Source organism: Perissodus microlepis, chromosome 20 (assembly GCF_051167445.1).
Source record: "Perissodus microlepis isolate ML-2025 ecotype Zambia chromosome 20, ASM5116744v1, whole genome shotgun sequence".
Lineage (NCBI taxonomy): Eukaryota > Metazoa > Chordata > Actinopteri > Cichliformes > Cichlidae > Perissodus > Perissodus microlepis.
Window position 1 is genome coordinate 18,002,533 of NC_140480.1, and position 22,937 is coordinate 18,025,469.

The window sequence follows — 22,937 nt, forward strand, 5'->3', positions numbered from 1 at the left end:
TTCCAGAAGCACAGCACATCTACAGTTCACAGCAGCCCAACAGACAACAACAGAGTCCTGAGAGAGGTTCAGCAGCAGTGTGTGCAAACGGCATCAGAGAGAAAGAAAACCCATCATAATGGATGAATGGAGATGCGTTTCCAGCAAGCTGCAACGTCACTGTGTGTGTGAAGATGACTTTTGAGGACACTGTCTGAGTGACATTTGCCACTTTTGGAGTGGAATGGCAAGATGAGACAGTGAGGAAAACACAGGACAAAGCTGAAGAGAACTGTTTGCCATTGGACTGCAAAGTGGGAGAGGACAACAGAGTGAGAGGAGCAGGTGAGGACACAGAAGAATGCTGTCGTTTAGTGTGGGAAATCAAAATTTGGGTTAGTAATCCTGGGAAAAAGAAAACTGACTGCTTAAGTGGGAAAATTGTGAAGGAGTCTGAAACACTGCAAAGAGAAACATATACAAAATCACACACACAAACAGAAAATGTATTAACTTTACTAACACAAACACAAGAGAGCTCATGAAGATTAGACAACATCTTGAGTATGTGAGTCTGTTTATCATCTTGTCCAAGTCACTTAGTGTGATGAAAAGTGATGCAAAGACCAGTGGACTCATAGCAAATTAGTTAAAAAATGATCAAATAATAGCAGAGAAATGTGTAAATAAGGCAGCTTTAAGAACATGCCCTGCTGGATATGCAGCTCCACAGACATAGATTAAACCTGCCTAATAACACAAACACACATGCAATGAAAATCAGCTTGTTATCTCGCATCAGTGTTAAAATAGTGTCAAATTAACAGACACTTGTTACCAAATGCTGAATTTATCCAATGCTGACAATTAACTCTCTAGGTTGCAGGACAACAGTTTAACTTTTGTGGGAAAAAAAGATTCTGGTTTGACCAACCAGTGATCAGACAATAAATTTTGTTGTTAATATAGTAAATTGGGAGATGCTTTCTGCTTGATTGATGCAGCACAAGTAATTTACTGTATGAGGGAATTCTATTTTTGTGATAATATTTTGAACATGCATTTCTGTTGTCCTGTCAACTTGGTGGGTTAATAGCTGATATGCAAATTAGTTGATCATTCTTAGATTAAGGAAAGGTGACTGAATTCTAGCACAAGTGAATGGGATGTTTGTTAGAGTGGAGACTCTAAAACACTGAGTTTCCTGTTTTGATGTGCAAGTGAGTCCTGCACCCAGATACACACCTCTGAATACATAAGAACAAACTTCTTTTGTGAAGTACATGACAACATGTCACATGTTTTATGATGACGGGGAAAAAGGAAAACTGAATAAAATGGGTCTGTGGCCTAAATGAGTGAAAATCACAGACCTGGAGATTAAACTCATATCGAATAAGAAATTAGGGTTATGTTGTGTGTTGTGTGGCTGATGGATGGTTTGGAATTAATCTAGCTGATGATTGTTCTTTGGTTGCAAAGTTGAGCCTACCAATTAGGTTTGGTATGATTTACCCTCCTGAGATGAGGAGCTTGTGTCATGACTTAACAAGGCCTTTTTATTTTGTTACTTTCACAGTGCACTGGAAGTTTTGTTTGATAATCTCTGTCGTTTGAGCAGATCTGCACGATTAGAACAAAAGCGCTACATGACACGTCGTCGTGAACATTTTTGCAAGTGAGTTTCTCCACATTACAATGGGCTCAGGAGAAAGTCACTTATTTGGGACAATTAGAAAGTAAGTTCCTGTCCAAAAAGGATTCAGCGAGGTAATCCGATCTAAAGTTCTTTTTCTTTTTTTTTTTTGAAATAACGTCATTTTGCTGAGGGTGGAAACGAAATGCTACGATAGGTTCCACTATCAGCAAAGAAAGAATGAATGAATGAATGGAAAATGAGTGAAAGAAAAAAAAACTGACTGACTGGTAAAAGCTGACAAAAGCTGGCAAGACTTGACTGACGTAACATGACTGTGCGAAGTTAACCCCCACCTGACAAAGTTGCGGATGAATCTATGTGTGTTTCTTTTTACAGGAGCAGAAAGATGACAGCAACATCCGAGGTTGCGTGACGCATTCTCTTTTCTACAGTATTACAGTTCTTCATGTGATTTGATCATGTGATTTATAACAGGACACAACTGGTTGATGTTTTTCTACTACAGGATTACTGGGTTTATGTGTGAAGAAAACTGTGTTTATAGGTTATGAGTTGGTGATGCTATTACACTGTGTTTTTGGGAAAATGTTGAAGGTTACTTTGACAATGTGAATAACATGTGAGACATTTCCTGTGTTGAAACCAGTGTCACTTCTTTTCACAACTATGGATGGCTAATTTTATGGTCTTTTTATAGCACCTCTGGAACCTGTCAATATGTGCCTGACCACTAGGATTGTGGTCATGTGTGTTGCTAACATTTGTTTTTCTAAGAGTACATGTAGAGGATTCAGCAGAGACAGACAAGTGACATGAGAAAACAAATAAGAGATGTTTATGGAATAGTTTAATATGGGACTCATTAGCTGGCCACTATTGAGCTCGTAGTGATAAATGGCAGAGCTAGGTGCAAACTTAATATGCAAAACACACTAACATATTTTATTGCAGGGTTGTTGTACTGTTCTCTCTATGTGTTAAACTCCCTGAGTGTGAACATAGATAAACAGCCAGCCAAACTCCTTTTCAAGAGCCAGGAAGGTGAGCGTACTTGCTCCTTTAATGACTCCAAACATAGCAATCATCTTGAACTGACATCATTGAACTGGAGTGAAACTAGAAAAACACATAAAACAAAACTCTTAATGGATTGTCATATAATCAGCAGGTAAATATATTCAGGCACTTACACAGGAGACTATGAAATAAGTATACTGTAGATATGCAAACTGATATTACTACAAAGAAAAACAAGCAGGTAGTGGGTGAGCGTACACTTGTATCATTAGCTCAGAAGCTACACCCTATAACTGCACTTCAAAGAAGGTACAAAATAATGTCTCAAAACACCCTATTATTAATTGCTTAATATACAAAGAACTGACAGAACTTACAACTATTGTTTTCTGAAGGACTCCTTTGAAGGATTGCTTTGGATTCCACATGAATGATTACAAAGGTGTAGCCATGCTTTTCCCACTGTTTTCTGCATTTCCCGCTTCCTGTCTATGCACATGTCAAAATAAAAGCCTTCCTGTCTATCCAGATGTCAAAATAAAAGATTCACAATTTTTCGATGTACAGTAGAAATACACTTTACATTTATTTGTCTCATTAGCATATGAACATATTGAAAACAGAACAGTTGTAGGTCCGGAGTGGTGCTGCTCCAGAGGAGGAGACGCCCTGAGGCTGCCTGGGACATGATCTACCTAACCATTTTTCTTTAAGACAGGAATCTAGGGTTGATGAGTTGACTCATGGGAGTGTCCATGTGTCAAGAGGAGGGGTCCAGAATTAACATGAAACAATGTTTTCTATGTCTTATATAATTTTTGCAGTGATTTGTGGGATTAACAGTTCATTTACGGGTGGTGCATCCATGTTCAGATGAGGCTTTGATGGCCTATAAGTGAAGTTCACTGAACTAAAGAGAAATGTGGTTTGATGATGGTTGACATGCTTTCCAAATAGAAGTTTTTCCTAGCAAGGAAATACAGGTGCAGCAGTCAGAGTATTGCTGAAAGGAATCTCCTGAGAAATCTTCAGAGGCCCAGTGAGAAAGAAGAACCATTCCAGGCATAGCTGACAGCCCAGGAGGTGGTCGAGGTCAAATGTCGAGCTGTTTGGGGCCCATCATGAGATCAGATTCTGGAGCCACAGCAAGGACTATGAAGCTGCGTTGGAATGAGAGCTGTGCCAAGGGGGCTTTCCAGAGGCCGACAGAGGAGATTATGGACAACAGACGGGCACCTGAAGGATGAGGGGAGCATGCCACGCTCCATCGACGGCACAGAGGGAGTCCAAGGATGGCATCACGATTCTGTGAAAAGCATGAGAAGCTATGGTGGTGACGGCAGCAATTTCCTATGAACATCACCTAGGGCTGTGTCACTGTGCTATACATGCAGTGACACTCTGAAGAGGGTCTTCCTTTGTGTCGTTGTTGTTGTCAGTTGCACCATGACCACTTCTACAAGACTGCTGAGGTGACTCAACAGGTGGGATCATAACAGCAATAAGACAACTGGATCCAATACCCTTTCCACAAAGGGGTTTTTCTGCCGAGATGAATGGACAGTAGAGGAGTCATAAGTATCCCCCTCGCAGGACGAAGGCCTGAAGTGAGGTAATGGGGGTAGATAGAGGCCATAAAACAAGAGTGCTGACGAGGCCTGCAGCTTTGGAGATAGCTGAAAGCCTCATTGGCAAACAACAAAACCACCTGGTATGTTTGAATGCTTATTCTACATACATTTGGACTCTGGTCCTATGGACAGTGATAGAAACAACTGGAAGAGACATTTATGACGCCCTGCAGAACTTAAACCACTCTGCAGAGAGACGTGTGATTTACATGTCTAGAGGAGGAGCACCACCAAGCTGGGATGTTTTTGAAAATGTTAATTTCTTATTTTGACTATTAACAATTCATTGACACTGTCAGACAAGAGGTGATCATAACTGGGAACTTTTCTGGCATCAATGTCAAAAGGGGGGAAATGTTAGATTTGTATTGTTGGATTGTCATTTATGCTTAGAAATATTTACTCATATATGCTTAGAGTTGCATAATCAATGTCATGTTGGTAGAGGTTTGATCCTTAGTAGTCTGTGGAGACTCTGTGTGCCTCCCAGAGCACTCTGGCATGCACACACAACTTAGGAGAGAGGTTATATCTGCTCTTACTGATATATGGTATAGCAAACACACATATATCTGTTTTTGTCTAAGTGCCTTTTGTTTAGATGAACTACTGGACTTCCAGACCATAAGGTTTAGGGAAGTCTTTATGGGGTCACACTCTGACCCCCCCCCCCCCCCCACACACACACACACACACAGACAAGGTATTCTTTGTCCACATGTATACCTATATGAAACGTCATATGTTAATGAACCTATGTATATTCATGTAACCTCAACAAAAGAGCAGTGTTACGGGGGAGCGGACGAGAGCAACTGGGATCAAGCGTTTGTCCAGTTCTCTCCCGTGCACGAGAAACATAAAGAACTTTGCCTACTCGTGTCTTGCTTTTGCTGTGTAGTAGAATTGTCCTGAACGTTCCAGCGAATGGGTTTAAGCTACAAACCTATCAGTGTATCTAATGGACAAGTGTCATTACCTGTGTCATTCAGTGGTGCATTTGAGTAATCTCAGTCTCTCGCTGACTGTGTCCTGTGACTTATCAGCACTTCATCTAGTGGGTGGGAGTTACTGTCAAGCAATGCCATTATCTTGGACAACATCTGCCTTTCCGATACCACCTTAAGGGAGATCAGCTCCATCCCCACAACATTATTAGCCTTTTAGATCTGTTTATTAAGTCTTTTGGCATCTGCAACCCTCAACCTGATGTCTTTGCAGTGGTGTTTTTAACCCAGTCCAGTTTATTATCTCTGTGTCCTCCACAACATCCACATCAACCCCCTGGATTGCAAAAAAAAGGGGTCACAGGTTTCCTGGTCCTTATAAAGTCCATAATCAATTCTTTGGTCTTTTTTGTGTTGAGGTGCAGATGATTCTGCTTGTATCATGTGACAAAGGAGTCAGCCACAGCTGGGTACTCTGTCTCATCACCGTTTCTGATGCATCCAACCACCGCAGAGTCATCAGAAATCTTCTGAAGATGGCAGGTCTCTATGTAATGGCTGAAGTCTGTGTTGTAGAGGGTGAAGAGAAAAGGAGAGACAACAGTCCTTTGTGATGCCTTTGTGTTGCCGATCACCTTGTCAGACACACAATGCTAAAGACACACATATTGTGGTCTTCCTGTCAGGTAATCAACAATCCAGGACACAAGAGAGGAATCCACCTGCGTCACTGCCAGCTTAGCCAGGAGGGTTAGCCCTGGATAACTTCGCCAGCTTATCCAGGAGGGTTGGCCCCATCCAGGAGGGTTGGCTTGATGGTATACACTGGGAAGGTTGGAAAACATGACCAGACGGCCATAGACACAGTTGAGCAGGTAGATGATGGCATCCTCAGCTCTGACGTAGGGCTGGTAAGCGAACTGAAGGGGATCCTGATGTCTATAATAGGTCAGATTTGGTCAAGGTCAAGGCCTGGACAAGGTCAAGGCTAGCCCAGGGTCTTCATGACTTGGGAAGTCAATGCCACAGTTCTGTAATCCTGGGGGACTTTGGGACATGGCGTATCTGGTACTAGGGTCTGTGCGTTCTCAGAGGTGGTAGGTAGATTATTGAGAGCAATGAAATGGGCAGAAACTGTTGATAACTAAGAGGAAGACGTCTTGCCATTACATGCGAGCAGACCAGTAAAGAAGTCCAGGGAGATGAGTGACCAGGGACAATGGGGGACAGTTAGTGGTTGGAGCAGACTGGCGTGCTGCTTTTCCTTCCGAACATGCCGCTACACAGTTCTTAACATTCCTCTCTAAGGTGTCCCACTAGAAGTAGTGCCTGAGGAGAGGGGTATTCACAAAATACCCCTTTGTGGCAGGCAAACTTGAGCCAGGATCAGGTTACTCTCACAGGCCCTGCTGGATCACTGACATTATATCCCATGTTAGACACCTGGTAGTACAGGTGACTGGTTAGTGTCCTGAGAGAACTGACAAGAGAGAGCATCAGGTTTAATATTTCTAGGCCCAGAGCAATAAGAGAGATTGAAATGGAATAGCCTGAAAAACAGGGACCAACGAGCCAGGTGAGCTTTTAGTCTTTTAGGAGGGATAAGGGAAGGAATAAAGCCAAGTTCTTGTTGTTAGTCCAGGTAGTGAAGGGCTGCTTTGTGCCTTCAAGCCAATGGACCACTCCTCCAGTGCCAGTTTAACAGCCAGGAGCTCCCTGTCCCTGACATTGTAGTTGCACTCTTCAGGGGACAGTTACCGGGAGAAAAGCACAGGGTTGGAGATTACCTTGGGGCCTTGAGCGCTGGGAAAGAACTGCATTAACCCTGGCATCAGACACATCAAGCTTAGTACGATTGCCAGGCCACTGTCATGATGTACGAGGACCGGTCCTGAGGAGAAGAGTGCCTTAAGCTTAAGTGTTGGACTCTGGGGACCAAGAGAAAGGTATTTTAGGTGAGTTGGGTGAGTGGAGCAGCAACCTTACTGTAATTCCGGATAAAGCAGTGGTAGAAGTTGGCAAAAAAAAATCAAAATGTGTTTCCTGAAAACTTCCTGTAGGCCATTGTAGTCATCCAGGATGGATTACAGATCAGGTGGAGCGAAAGGTGCTGGGGCCAAGGTGGCTGGGCCGGATGGAAGGGCAGATTCTTGACAATGGACATGTGAGAATATACTCCAATTCATTATTTTACAATTGCTCCAGTTGATGTGTGGTTTGTGCCTTTCCAGCCATGGTAAACCAAGGATGAGTATCTGGGGAGGTGAACATGTAGAAGATTATCTTCTCTCAAGAGACCAGGTATTAACTGTACTGGTTCGGTTTTGTTGGTGATCATTCCAAAAACCTTATTCAAAGTGGTGGCAAGAGTAGACAGGAGCAGGTGTTGTGCCAACTCGACATCAATGAGATTCTGTTCCAAACTGGAGTCCACACAAGCATGGAGGGTTTATGAGGTACATCGATAACAAAGTCTAACAGGAAGTAGTAAACGGCTTCAGAAAAACAAGAGCTGCCTACCAATACCCCCCAAATTACTTTTGGTGTAGTTAGCCATAGTTTCTTGAACAGTTGTGTTTGTTAGATTTGTATTGTTTATTGTCATTTATGCTTAGAAATATTTAACCATATATGCTTAGAGGTGTATAATCGATTGTGTAGTGATAGGATGTGTGATCCTTAATAGTCTGCAAAGGCTTGGTGTGCATTCCAGAGTGTTCTGGCATTCACACCTACATCCTGGGAGCATGGGAAGAGGTCGTACCTTGTCTTATTGTTTTATGGTAGGATAAACGTATCTATATCTGTTTTAGGCTAAGTGCCTTTTGTTTAGATGAACTGCTGGACTTCCAGACCAGCAGATTTAGGGAAGTCTTTATGGGGTCACACACTGACCCCGCACACACACACACACACTTACACAACGCACAGGCAAGACGTAGACGTCATATGTTAATGAACCTATGTATATTCATGTAACCTCAATAAAAGAGCAGTGTTACGGGGGAGCAGACAAGAGCAACTGGGGTCGAGCGAAGGAACGGCGTTTGTCCAGTTCTCTCCCGTGCACAAGAAACATAAAGAACTTTGCCTACTCGTGTCTTTCTTTGCTGTGTAATTAAATTATCTTGAACATTCCAGCGATTAGGTTTAAGCTACAAACATATCATTAATGTCAATACAGAGCATGAGGGAAACAAACTCTTCAAACCAAGGAGGCTCGTCATGAGAGACAAATTGGTCTTTTATTTAAAACCCCAGTAGCACATATTCAGGCCAGCATGTCTCAGCTGCCTCTGTCTTAAAGTCAGGGAACAGTTGATGTGTGGCTGATTTTATAGTTCCAAAATCAGCCTCACAGCAACTGCCCTTTGAATCATATCTGTTATTCACCTCTGTCTCTCTTCCACAGCATGTCTTTTATCCTGTCTTCCTTCTCTCACCCCAACCGGTCGCAGCAGATGGCCGCCCCTCCCTGAGCCTGGTTCTGCCGGAGGTTTCTTCCTGTTAAAAGGGAGTTTTTCCTTCCCACTGTCGCCAAAGTGCTTGCTCATAGGGGGTCATATGATTGTTGGGTTTTTCTCTGTATCTATGAAGCGCCTTGAGGTGACTTTTGTTGTGATTTGGCGCTATATAAATAAAATTGAATTGAATTGAATTGAATTGAATTGAATTGAATTGAATTGCCCTGGTGGAGATTTAATAGTCACTATGTGGAACTGTCTTCAAAAACGGCGTGAACAAATTAAGGCACGCCGCAATAGGTCAAAATATATAGTAAGACTCAGGCCGCGCTAGCACTCAAGATTTGGTGCCTAAGCAGTTACACTAGGATGAATGTCACAAACTACCGAACACATCTTGTCTTGTGTGTCGCTGATTCCTTGGCATTGTTTGTCTAAATACTGCAACACTTGCTTGTGTGAGCCCGACAAAGCACCCCGTGTGACTTAATGGCTGCAAGTATTGGATCTGCTGGGTCCATGACTGGCCAGGTTGTACTGTCATGAGCGAAGTGAGGATGGGCCCAAAGGCAGACACAAAACACAGACTTTTCAAAGTCCTTAAACTAATTTATTTGACAGCAAAGAAAGGCAGACAAAATAAATCCGCTCCTTGATTGTTATATGAGCAAGGTTACACTCTCTGTTGTTAACAAGAATCGCAAACCCCCTGGTCTGAACAGTGTGGAAGTCTTTCAAGGATAAGTTTTCATCAGGAGTATCCTGGTGCGTCCATGATTAAGTGAAGCACATCAAGCTACACTCCTTATATTCCCTTTGACTCCATGCTAACACTGTTAGCTCATCTATCTTGTTTGCTAGTGACAGAACGTTCCCCAATATAATAGACGGGAGACACAGCTTATACCTCCTTCTCTCTTTAGACCGCCACTGTCTCACTGTCTCCCTCTTCTGTCCTCCGCCCCTGCATCCACAGTATGTTTTCTCCAGATTTCAGCTTTTATGTTTGTGGGTCTGGCTGACAAACTGACCGGCATCAGGACGATCAGCTGTTTCCTAGAGTAAACAATATGCGCGGTGTGTAGATGCTGTGTTGCGGTCCCATGCCTCAATCAAAGTAACAGTTCCGCAGCAACAAAGCATGGATCCAAACCATACCACATGTAGTGCAATGGTTTGGGCATGCATGGTTGCCAGGACACTAGTGTTTATTGATGACATGACACAGAACAGAAGCAGCTGAATGAATTCGGAGGTGTTCAGAGACACACTATCTCATCAAATCCAGCAAAATACAGGCAAATTGATTGACTGTATTTTGGTGTGTCATAATACAGATGACCCAAAGCATACAGCCAAAGCAAGGAGTTTAATAAAGAAAAGAAGTTTAATATTCTTGAATGGCCAAGTCAGTCACTTGATCTTAGCCCAATTGAGCATGCAATTCATTTTTTGAAGACTAATGTGCGATGTGTTCAGTTGATGTTGGAGAGGAATAAAGAAGGAGTGAGAACTGAGATCTCTGTGTCGTCCATGCTTACCTCCACATTGGTGACCCGTGACTCGAGCATGCTACGGGCCGAAGATAACACAGACTCCGCTATGAATGCATCAGCGGCCGCCAGTCCCCCACCTCCTGTTGCAGCTATGTTTGCTGTGGCGCTGAAACTGCCGGACTTTTGGCTCCACGATCCCCCGTCATGGTTTGTGCACGTGGAGGCTCAGTTCGCCCTTCGCGGCATCTCGGCTGACGACACGAAGTATCACCATGTGGTGGCCTCGCTCGACCCGCTGGCCACCCGTCACGCAATGACTCTCCTCCGGGACCCACCTGCCCTTAAAGAGCTGCTTCTTCAGTGCTATGCCCTCTCCAACGCTGAACGAGCCGAAAAGCTCCTCAAACTGTCAGGCTTGGGTGGCGGTACTGCTCTCGAGCTGATGGAGAACATGCTGTCATTGCTCGGGCCGGATGACGGGGGATTCCTCTTCGCCCACCTCTTCCTCCGCCAACTACCAGCTGCCGTGAGAGCTGTCCTCGGCAACTTCCCGCTTCTGCCTGCGCAGGATTATCGCTCCCTGGCTGAAGAAGCGGATCGCATTCTCCTGGCTAGCCGCACTTTCAACATTCACGCCCTGGCTACGGACCCGCTGGCAGCACCTTCCACGCCTCCACCTGCCTCCCCCGGAGCATCCGCCCCTTTGCTGATGGCAGGGATTGCTACACGCCGGCACAGCGGAAAGAGCATCTGTTTCTACCATCAGCATTTTGGTGCCAGAGCGCGTCGCTGCCTGTCGCCTTGCTGTCACAGTCTGGCAGAGGCGACTATAGGGAGTGGAGAGGTTGGACCCAAGTGCGTACACGCAAAATAACAAGACTTAATATTAACTGAAAACGAGCCATCTATTGAAGGCTGATTTTAGCAAAGAAAAACTAAAGCAAAGACAAAACTAAATCATAACCTAAACTGGGTGAGCTAAACATAACAAAACCCTGGAACATGAACATATACATAGACATAGAGACCTGGCATGGAGACAAGGTAGGATAGCAGACGCTCGGACCAGGCATGAATGAACACACGCAGACTAAAAGCACACAGGAGGTGATCAGGGGAAGTGGAAACACATGGGGAAAAACAGCAGACACAAATGAACATAATGGCATGCAATAGAAGAGTAAAACTAAACACAATGAACACAGGAACACATGACCTCTTCAAAATAAAACAGGAAACACAATGAGACAGACATGACAACATGAACTTGACAACAAATGACATGCAGACATGAAACACATAGGACAGGGGAGACTTAATACAGGGGTAGAAAACACAAAGGGAAACTAACAAACAAAGAACTATAATGACAACCTAGGCATGATAGAATGAACTTAGAAAACCTAAAGGACTTAAACATAACAAACTAAAACCAAAACGCTGATCGTGACACTTGCGCTTTCACGGCCCAGGGAAACAGACCCGCCAGCGCGCCGTAGCAGCCGCGACCGCTGGCAATACAGAAAGGCTGCTCTTCATAGAGGACTCGCGCTCCGGGAGACGTTTTCTCGTGGACTCCGGCTCCCAGAAGAGCCTCCTTCCCCCTACCGCTGCTGACAGGCTAGCAGCGAACTGTGGGCCGCAGCTCATTGCAGCTAATGGCTCTCCCATCACAACGTTTGGGGAAAGGTTGGTGACTGTTTGTTTTCATGGCCGGGATTTCCAGTGGAACTTTGTTGTTGCCTCTAGCTCTGTACCTATTTTAGGTGCTGACTTTCTGTGTGCTCATGGACTGCTTGTCGATGTTGCTAACAGACGTTTAATTGATGCTCTCTCGTTTTCTTTGCTATCCTGTTTTACTCGGGCCGCCGAGCCCCTGATTCGGGCTAATGTAGTGACCTCTGGGGTTGCTTTTCAGCGTTTGCTTTTAGAGTTTCCATCGCTGTCTGTCCCTAATTTCTCTAGCACGGTAACGAAGCACAGGGTTGAGGCGCCGCCTCAACCCCGCGAAACTGTCCATCGCTCGGGAAGAGTTTGCAGCCATGGAGCGCCTTGGCATTGTACAGCGTTCGAACAGTGCATGGGCCTCTCCGCTTCACATGGTGCCCAAATCGGACGGTCGGTGGCAGCCATGCGGAGATTTCCGGCGTTTAAATAATGCCACAGAGAATGACCGTTACCCCATCCCCCACATTCAGGATTTTTCGGCCAATCTCGCCGGAACCTCGATTTTTTTCTAAAATTGACTTGGTGCGGGGGTATCACCAGGTTTTGCGCATGCCATTTGGCCTCAAAGGTGCCGCCCAGACCTTTCAGCGGCTGATGGACTCCGTTTTGCGCGGGCTGCCGTTCGTTTTTGTTTACCTGGACGATATATTGATGGCCAGCTGCTCAGCAAGCCAGCACAAGTCCCATCTGCGCCAGGTTTTCCAGCGTTTGGCAGCGCTCGGCCTGATCATCAACTCTTCCAAGTGCCAGTTTGGGTTGCCTTGTTGGAGCAGCTGGTTTCAGGTCTCTGGCAACCGCTCGCCTTTTTCAGTCGTACGCTCCGGGATGCCGAACACAAGTACAGTGTTTTTGACAGGGAGTTGCTGGCCCTGCACCTCGCGACACGACATTTTTGTTTTTTCCTCGAGGGTCGCAACTTTACTGCGTACGTTGACCACAAACCTTTGACTTTTGCCATGTCCAAGGTCTCTGACCCATGGAGCGCACGCCAGCAGTGCCAGTTGGCGGCCATTTCAGAGTTTACCACAAACATTCAGCATGTGGCTGGTAAGTCCAATCCAGTCGCTGACTGTCTCTCACGCGTGTTGGTTTCTCCGGTGTATGTCGGCATCGACTACGCTGCCATGTCCACTGAACAACGTGCTGACCCGGACATCCTTGCCCTTCAGTCAACAAAAACGGGCCTCGTGCTGGAGGACACCTCTGTGTGGGACAGCGGTCCGCCGCGGGGGCGACGTTTCCACCAGCCGCCCCCGCCCGGTGGTTCCCCTTTCATGGCGTTGTCGTGTTTTTGACTCGGTGCACGCCCTCTCTCATCCCAGCGCCAGGTTCGTTTGGCCGGGCCTTCGCAAAATGGTGAAATAATGGCCAGCAGCTCGTATCCCATGCCAACGCTCGAAAATCAACCGGCACAAGCAGGCACCCCTCGAACTATTCCGTGTCCCCGGTAGGCGTTTCGATCACGTTCATGTGGACCTGGTTGGTCCCTTGCCGCAGTCACAGGGTTTCACGCACCTTTTGACTGTGGTGGACCGCACGACCAGGTGGCCGGAGGCGGTACCCCTGGTGTCCACGACAGCGGTGACGGTGGCCAGAGCATTTTTGTCAACGTGGGTTTCGCGTTTCGGTCCCCCTGCTGACATTACCTCAGACAGGGGCCCCCAGTTTGTTTCTGAGCTTTGGTCTGCCATGGCTGACGGCCTGGGGGTCAAGGTCCACCGCACCACAGCATACCACCCGCAAGCTAACGGGATGTGTGAGCAGTTTCACCGGTCACTCAAGGCCGCGCTCTGGGCTTCCTTAACAGGTGGCGACTGGGTCGACCGTCTTCCGCGGGTTTTGCTGGGATTGAGTAGCGCGGTTAAAGAAGACCTCGGGGTTTCCCCGGCTGAACTGGTCCTCGGCCAGCCCCTCCGGGTCCCCGGGGAATTCTTACCTGAGAGCCCCCCCCGTGTTTCGATACCTCTGTGTTGCCTTTTCGCCCCCCAAGAGACTCATTTCCTGTTCCTGGTCCTGTGCACCACTGCCTGCCTGACACTTTTGTTCCGAGGTCGTTGGACTCTGCTCGTTTCGTTTTCGTCAGGCACGATGCCCATAGGACTGTGTCCACCATATGACGGGCCACACAGCGTTCTTAAACTGGGCGAAAAACATTTCTTTTTGGACTTTGGCGGTCGGCAGGAGGTTGTCTCTGTTGACAGACTTAAGCCTGCACATGTTATGCAAGATGATCAGGTGGTCCCGGCCCAGGCCCCTCGCCGCGGCCACCCACCTACCACCAGGCTGATGGATTCTGTTTTTTCCCCCAGGAGCGCCCCACAATCAACAGAGTCCGGGTTATCTGCAGCTTTTTCTGGCTGCCAATGCCAGCCTTGCTCCCGGGCTGGGTTTCCCTCTGTCAGTTCCCCACCCCCCCGATTCAGCCATTTCGGCTGTTTGCTTATCCCCCGGGTCCTGGACTAGTTCTGCTGGGTTTTCGGGGGGGGGGGGGCGCATGTGTGGTGGACCACTAGAGGGCTCCACTCACACCCAATGTGGAGGAAGTGTGTTGCTGTGTTTTGTGGCGCGATGTGTTCAGTTGATGTTGGAGAGGAATAAAGAAGGAGTGAAAATGCATGCCGTGGAAGAGTTCGGGTCTTAGGAGGTTAAAGTAAAAATTAAGGACAGACTAGTCACTAACAGGAAGCCAGTAAGCAGACCTCAGAGACCCTCTTGCTCTTGGATTCAATAAACCTATCCTGTGGCAATCCACCAATATCTCTGTCATTCCCAGCAAATTAAAACTTGCTCTCCTAAATGTCAGATTTTTAGAAAAAAATACTTTTATCACTGACATCATTGCCAACAGTAAACTGAACTTTACTGCTTCTTACTGAAACCTGGCTTCATGACACTGGAAATATAGAGCTGATCGAAGCATCACCCACCAATTACACTTTTGAACATTGCATCCATAAAAACAAGAGGGGCAATGTGATTTATAACAACAAATTTTTTTATTGTAAAACTTTGCTACTTGAAAATTATCTGAGTTTTAAATATTTAGTTATGTAGATTTAATAATTCTATTTAGTCGATTTATTCTATAACGTCAGTTTCTCCTGCTGTATTACTGCTTACTATATATCATCCTCCCAGACTGAGACACGGCTTCCTGGAAGAAATTGGTGAGCTATTTTTCTCTTTTCAAAAATATTTTATTCATCTGTCAAAAACAAATACAAATTGATTTGTCAATAAGCATCATATCAATGACAGCAAAGCTGAATTCATTCATCAGTGAGTTTTCAAAGTGTACACTACTGTAATTATGTGATGAAATGATGGACACGTTCTGTAGTACCATTTATCAAATGATTGAACACATTGCCCCTGTCAAAACTATTAATGAATGTGGTTCATCAAAAGCACCCTAGAGAAACAGTGTAAAGGTAAACGTGGTAAACAGACACTGCTGGAGATCCTAGAGAATGATGCAATCATCATCATCATCATCATCATAAATTAATAAAAAAAAGAAATAATGCACTTTACTTCTACAACAATGGAATCAAATCAGCCAGACAATTCTACATCTTCCAATTGATCAATAAAATCCAGTCTATTCCATTTTTTTGTCTTCATCCACTGATAAACTGTTTAATGCCTCCAAAAACATACCAACTGAATTTCTTTCAACAAATAGGTGTGATGAATTGGTGTCTTGTGTAATATCTTAGCCTCTCATAGTAATCTATCTAGCACTCCCTCACATAATGATCTAATTACTGCCACAGGCTCAATGCTCACATTCTAACCTGTAAATCCTAAAGAAGCAGCCATTCATCAAGTCTTATACCTCTTTACTCGACCCCATCCCCATCTGTATTTCACTGTTTTAAAAATAATTTCAACAGCTCAACAGTTTTTCTTTTTCAATTCGCAATTTTAGTTCTGCACAAATGAAAAATTCAATCAGTTGTGTCAGTCCTCGGTCCATTACATTACACAGTATTACTTATCACTTTCCTCTGATGATAAAAAATCCATCCACAAATTAATAAGCTGCACTAATGACATCAACTGCTGGATGTCTCAACACTTCTTAAAAGTAAGTAGATACAAGATAGAGACGAGACAAAACTTGTACAGTACTTGTTGTTGATCCAAAAAGTCAGAGAAAGAAAATCTGTTCATATTTATCACATCAATAAGGTTACCAGAGCTGCTAAAATGTGCTAGCATTACTATCTTTACAGCCATAGTTTATAAATTGAAAATGGACATACTGAACCGTCATAATTAACATGGTAAAACATTTCTTTTAAAACGATTCACATTTTTTATGACTTATCACACAGTATCAAGGGAGTACTGGGTAATTTGTCATTTTAAAGAAAACTGAATACAGAATACACCTTAAATTTGTATATGTTCCATATATACCAGACTTACCTAATCCAAGGCAGGATACTCTGAGCCCTGATTTACCCAGATTTCTGTTAACAAAGAATAAATAATAAGCAGTAGGAATAGATTTATTTACCATAAAAACTGTAACAAAATACATACATGAACACTTTGAAACTCAAGATTCAAGATAGATTCAAGATTCTTTATTTGTCACATGCATAGTTATACAAGTACAACATGCAGTGAAATGTATCCTGACACACTCCTCGACTGTGCAAAAGGGGAGAGAAGAACATTATATACATTAAGTGAATATATACATGGGGGGCACTATGTGCAGTAAGTGGCATTGAGTGCAGCAAGTGGGTGAATTATGTACATTAAGTAAGTAGCATTTTATGCTGTAAGTATTGTGCACAGTAGTAGCATTGTATGCAGCAAGTAGGTGAATTCTGTACATTAAATGAATTAAATAAAATAGACAATCTGAACTTTTTAAATTAAAAATATGAAATGTACATTGTGCCTGTGGGTGTCTAGAAGAGAGTCTCAGTGCTGTCTCAGTCACTTATGGATGCTGTAAGAGGGCGTGTGTGTGTGTGTGTGTGTGTCTGTGTGATAGAAGCTCAAGAGGAGCTTGAACTTCTATCTCAAGCTTCTAACTTGAGCTTCCTATCTCTTGAACTCTTTTAATTACAGAAAATGTCTGTTAAATTTCCATTATTTTAAAGGTCGGTCCGTGAAAATATTGTCGGGCATAAACCGGTCCGTGGCGCAAAAAAGGTTGGGACCGCTGACTTAAATTACACAATTGAAAGCATATGTGTATTGTTTGTGTATTTATACACAAGCACTCATATATATTCAAATAATTTAAAAAAAATGTTCATTTACCTGTTATTACCACACACCAAATCCGGTCGTTGGTACTTGCTGGCTTGTGTAGCCACTAGGTAACAAAAGCTCAATACTGCGCCTAGCATCCTGGAGCACTTCTGTTGTGTTTTGTACGTGTTTTGAGTTTTTATGTGCTTCTGAGTTTTTACGTGTTTTGGAGTTTGTACGTGCTTCAAAGTTTGTACGTGTTTTGGAGTTTGTACGTGCTTCGGAGTGCGTACGTGTTTGTAAGTGCTTTGTCTCTAGGGGCCACCGTAAATATACTTTTATTTATTCACTCCACATAAAATGTAATAAATAAATCATATAATACAAAAACCAACTATTCACATTTCAACTTTTAACTATTTAAATTTTCAGCTTTTTCCTTTTAAACAAATTTAAAGTGAAACACAAAACGCTGCAAACCACAACACAATTAAATATAAATTAAAATATGAAAACAAAAAGAACATGCATATTCTCTGTCATATGGGCCTGCATGAATAAACTTTCTGAATCCTTTATCATCTGCAACTGAAAATAGTTGTGGATGATTACTATACCTTTCTAATGTGACGTTGGTGTCCCTGGCTCTCTTTCTCTCTCTTTCCCTCCCGCTCTGTTCCTGTGCTACTGCCAGTGTAACTACCGCCCCTCCCCCTCTTCCCAGTCCAAAACACAAGGCTCGCGTGTGGAGTGAAGCGGAAAAAAAGTGCAAGAGAGGATGAGAGAAGGAATAAGAAAAAAAAACCCACGGCTCGCGATAAGGAGCCGGCTCACGTCGTTCACGTCAAAGACCCGGCTCTAAGAGCCATTTCGTTTGCGACCGACACATCACTATTTTGTCAATCTCCAATCAAAATTCACTGAACCAGCAACAAATGAAGATCAAAACTGCGCTTCACATTTGATAAACATCCTCATTAATTCCCTCTTACGTTTGTTGTTTTGCTTCCACCATAATAAAATCGAATCAGTGATGATAGCCAGACCAAGATGGCAGACTGATGCCTTCTGGGAGTCTGGACTTTCTATTTTATCCCTGGATAAAGACAAAAAAGAAGTGGGGCACCATCTGCTTGTATAAACCAATCAATTATAACTCTAAATTTGGAATCAAACCCACATTCTACATACTGTTGTATGAATGCAAGGTAAGAAAAAAACGTTTTTATTCCTTAAGTTATATTTAGGACAGTTTCTCTGGTAGTCATTAACTTATGCCACATACTATCAACTTACACCACTAATGCTAGAATAGCTAACAGCAGTTGAGTACCTAACATTAGCTTAACTAATCATACATACAGTAGTTATAAAAGCTAAGGATACATAAAAGTAAGGTTGTCGTGAAATAAGATGACTATTATTATTGTAAATATGGAGAGAGGACTAGACGTGATCAGTTCTACTTTTGAAAAAAGATCTCAGATGTTGTCCCTGAGATCTGCTGGAGTTACTAGTCTATCTTGGGGGTCACTGCACGAGTGCGATAACTACCACTACCACACCCTAGGCGGTGTCTCCCATTTTGATCTAGGGACTTCCAGGCTATACTCGGCACAGATGTTCCCAGGATGTGGTCATACGTGGAATCCATACATGGCATTCAATGTATGCCCTGCTTGTGTGATCCACACAAATATGTGGTCACAATTTTGAGTTAAGTGGTGTGATATATGGAGATTATTATGCATGTTTTATGTTGCTGGTTTATTGGTGGAATTTAAGTCCACAATGTCATGCAAGTACTCTGTTGCTAGGAGAGTGTATAACACTTTGGACAGTAGGGGGCAGCAGTGTGCTTTGGGAACTAGTGATGTGCGATACCACTGATTTCTTTTCCGATATGATACCAAGAAAAATTCAGGGTGGTATCGACGATACTGATCCGATACCGATACTTTGTACAAAAAACTTAATGTTTCATTGTATTTCAATTGTAATAATAATATAGCTTCATAATGATTACAGGACATCAGACTACTTGTTCTTATTGCTTAATAATGCAGAATTAGTGCTGCTAGGGCGAGACAGACGTCTCTCACGTCTGTCTCGCCCTAGCAGCACCCTCTCCTATCCCTCTCCTCCTCTTCAGTTGGCCTCAACATACGCTCGTCATATTCTGTGATATGATTGACAAGGTTAGTGGTGTTGCCACAACACCTCACTGTCTTGCCACATGTATCGCAAACTGCGTTTTAACTGTTTGTGGAGGTAAAATACGTCCACACAGGACTCCGTTCACGCTCAGCCATTGTTGTGAGTGTGCACGCCAGGGGCTGCCTGCAACACATTTATACAGCTGTATTTTGCATATGACTATGAAAGGCGTAAGAGGAAGTAGTTCCTTCCAATTTAGACGATCCGAATGATATAGTTTCTTTCCATTGTGTTCCTGTTAATTATAAACTACAAATTTACCCCAAAGTACTAAAATATTGATATTTTAATATGAGAATCGATTCTACAGGGTGGGCCATTTATATGGATACACCGTAATAAAATGGGAATGGTTGGTGATATTAAAGTCCTGTTTGTGGCACATGAGTATATGTGAGGGGGCAAACTCCTCAAGATGGGTGGTGACCATGGTGGCCATTTAGAAGTCAGCCATCTTGGATACAACTTTTGTTTTTGCAATAGGAAGAGGGCCATGTGACACATCAAACTTATTGGTAATGTCACAAGAAAAACAATGGTGTGCTTGCTTTCAACGTAACTTTATTCTTTCAAGAGTTATTTACAAGTAACTTTGTTCACAGCCATTGACATGTCGAAGAGGTTAACACATGAGGAGCGGATCGAAATTGTGTTGATATCTGGTAAACGCAGTAATCGGGTCATTGCAGCAGATTTCAATGCAAGACACCCTATGAGACCACCCATCTCCCATGCTACAGTTAGCAAACTGCTTGCTAAGTTTCGTGAAACTGGTTCAGTGTCGGATTTGCCAAAATGTGGATGCAAGAAAACTGTCACTAATGAAGAAACATCAGTGGCTGTCCTAGTTTCATTCAGCAAGAGCCCACAGCGTAGCACTCGCCGCATATCACTGGAGAGTGGCATTAGTCGAACATCCCTTTGGTGGATATTAGCTACTCACAAATGGCACCCTTACAAACTCCAGCTACTGCAGCATCTCAACGAGGATGACCCCGATCTGGGTCACAGAATTTGCAGAATGGGCAAAACAAAAATTGGAACAGGACCCTCAGTTCACGCAGAAGATTTTGTTCAGTGATGAGGCAAACTTTTATGTGAATGGTGAAGTTAACAAACAAAACCACCGCTATTGGTCTGACACTAACCCACACTGGATGGATCCCTCCAAGACTGTTGGACCAACAAAAGTGATGGTTTGGTGTGGTATATGGGGTACAACGATAGTGGGTCCATTCTTCATCAATGAAAACCTCAAGGCCACTGGATATTTGAAATTACTACATGATGATGTGTTTCCCTCTTTATGCACTGAAGCTGGCACGTTCCCTGAGTTTTTCCAGCAAGATGGTGCACCACCACATGCCAGGGCCAAGCATTCCTAGATGAACAGTTTCCTGGAAAGTGGATTGGTCGTCGTGGGCCAGTTGAATGGCCCCCAAGGTCTCCTTTTAAGGACTTTTATCTTTGGGGTCATCTGAAGGCAATTGTCTATGGTGTGAAGACACGAGATGTGCAGCACCTGAAACTACGGATACTGGATGCCTGTGCTGGCATTTCTCCTGCGGTGTTGCTATCAGTGTGTGAAGAGTGGGAGAAGAGGGTTGCATTGACAATCCAACACAATGGGCAGCACATTGAACACATTTTATAAGTGGTCAGAAACTTGTAAATAACTCATGAAAGAATAAAGTTACGTTGAAACCAAGCACACTATTGTTTTTCTTGTGACATTACCAATAAGTTTGATGTGTCACATGGCCCTCTTCCTATTGAAAAAACAAAAGTTGTATCCAGGATGGCCGACTTCTAAATGGCCACCATGGTCACCACCCATCTTGAGGAGTTTGCCCCCTCACATATTCTCATGTGCCACAAACAGGACTTTAATATCACCAACCATTCCCATTTTATTACCGGGCAACCATATAAATGGCCCACCCTGTAGAACATAAATTACTGGTATCGGAAGAATCGATATTTCAATATCGATCCGCACACCACTATTGGGAACTGAGTCGGGTGCATAGCTGCCATAAGCTTATCATTCTGGCTAGACTGACCAGGCCAACAGCAGAGTGTGTCCTGTGTTCACTTTCTCTCCTGTTTTACAGGTCAGTAATGTGGTCAAAACCATAAAGAAATACACAGCTGGACACTGTGATACTTATTCTTTCATGACATAAGACGGCTGTGTGATATGTGATATATGTCACTGTCGCTATGCAAACTACTTTAGCTCTGTGGAATGTAATAGCTAAGCTGTATGCCTGGGTAATGCTAGCAAGCTGTTGCAACTGCGCTCGTCTCCATATAATAATAAGACGCACCAATCCAGTTGGGTTTACAGTTCCTGATAAACTTGTAGTTTTGTGTCCATGACAAATGTTTTGTATAGCGTGTCTGTAAAGTGTTCCGAGCCAGCCTGAAGTCATGTGGAAACTTGCTGTTTCAATGTTAGAATCTAACTACCCTGAAAAATACATATAAAGCAAAAGAGCTACGGCTAACAAAAATGCTGGCAAGGAGAAGAAGTGCAGTAATGTTGAAGGTAAAGTTTCCTTTCTATGATAAGACACTACGATGATGATGTGAATTATTTTAAGGGGAAAGAGGTGCATTTGTCATTTGTTTCATTCATTTCAAGCTTTTGTTGTTTTATGCCAGTAGTGTGGCTTAATATTGAAATGCACTGGTGGAAAACGAGCTGTTTGAGGGAATGAGCAGTTATGGTGAAATTGAGTTACAAAAAGAGTGGAGAACATATGCTTGTGTTCTATGAATAAATTCTGGCAAGACTGACCAGGCAAATGGCAGCATGTCTCCTGTGTTCACTTTCTCTCTTGTTTTACAGGATTGTATTCTGGCTGACGCCCACCATAGTGGGGCCAGTAACACTTGCTAGCATCTGGCACAATGCTATTATGTGCTGGATTGTCTCAGAGGCATCTTTACACAGCCTGCACTTGGGCTCTTTTCTGGTGCTGTAGACCCCATTCTCAATGGATCTTGTGTTGCCATGATTAGCGCCTCTGTGCTGCTGAGGTCAGCTGCCATCTTCCTAGTGGATTCATGGATGTTTGTTGTCTCAGTCTGGACCGTGGTACTGACACTGACTAGTCCTGGTCTCCTTTCTTCCACTTAGCGTACAGTCTCAGGGTGGTGGACTTGGGGTGAAACCCTCCATGCATGGTCAGGAGCTTCCTTGTCTTGATGTCAGTGGCTTCCATCTCCTCACCAGCTTATTATCCCAACAGGGTACCTGGTCACAGGCAGGGCGTAGGTGTTGATAGCCTGGATCTCTTTCGTTTCATTCAGCTTACTCCTCAGGACTTGTCTAACTATGTGCCGGTACTCGGTGGCTGCAGCTTTCCTAGCGGCCTCTTAATGGTTCCCGTTTGCGTGTGTGATTCCCAGATACTTGTAACTGTCCTCAGTGTATGCAATGTTGCTTCTAGTAGTTCGATCCCCTCAGTTCTGACTACCTTCCCTCTCTCGTTACCATCTGTCTACACTTCTCCAGTCCGAATGACATTCCAATGTCATTGCTGTAGATCTTTGTGGTGTGGATCAGTGAATCA

At 43.9% G+C, this 22,937-nt stretch overlaps 1 protein-coding gene across 1 annotated transcript in view; it reads right to left on the reverse strand.

Annotated features, from left to right (window-relative positions):
- Positions 1-22,937, reverse strand: part of LOC146364362 (voltage-gated potassium channel subunit beta-2-like) — a 196,451-nt gene that overhangs the window by 163,100 nt on the left and 10,414 nt on the right. The window contains exon 3 of the mRNA XM_084916417.1: positions 16,357-16,400. Coding sequence (XP_084772543.1) covers positions 16,357-16,400 — 44 coding nt within the window. The remainder of the gene's footprint in view (positions 1-16,356; positions 16,401-22,937) is intronic.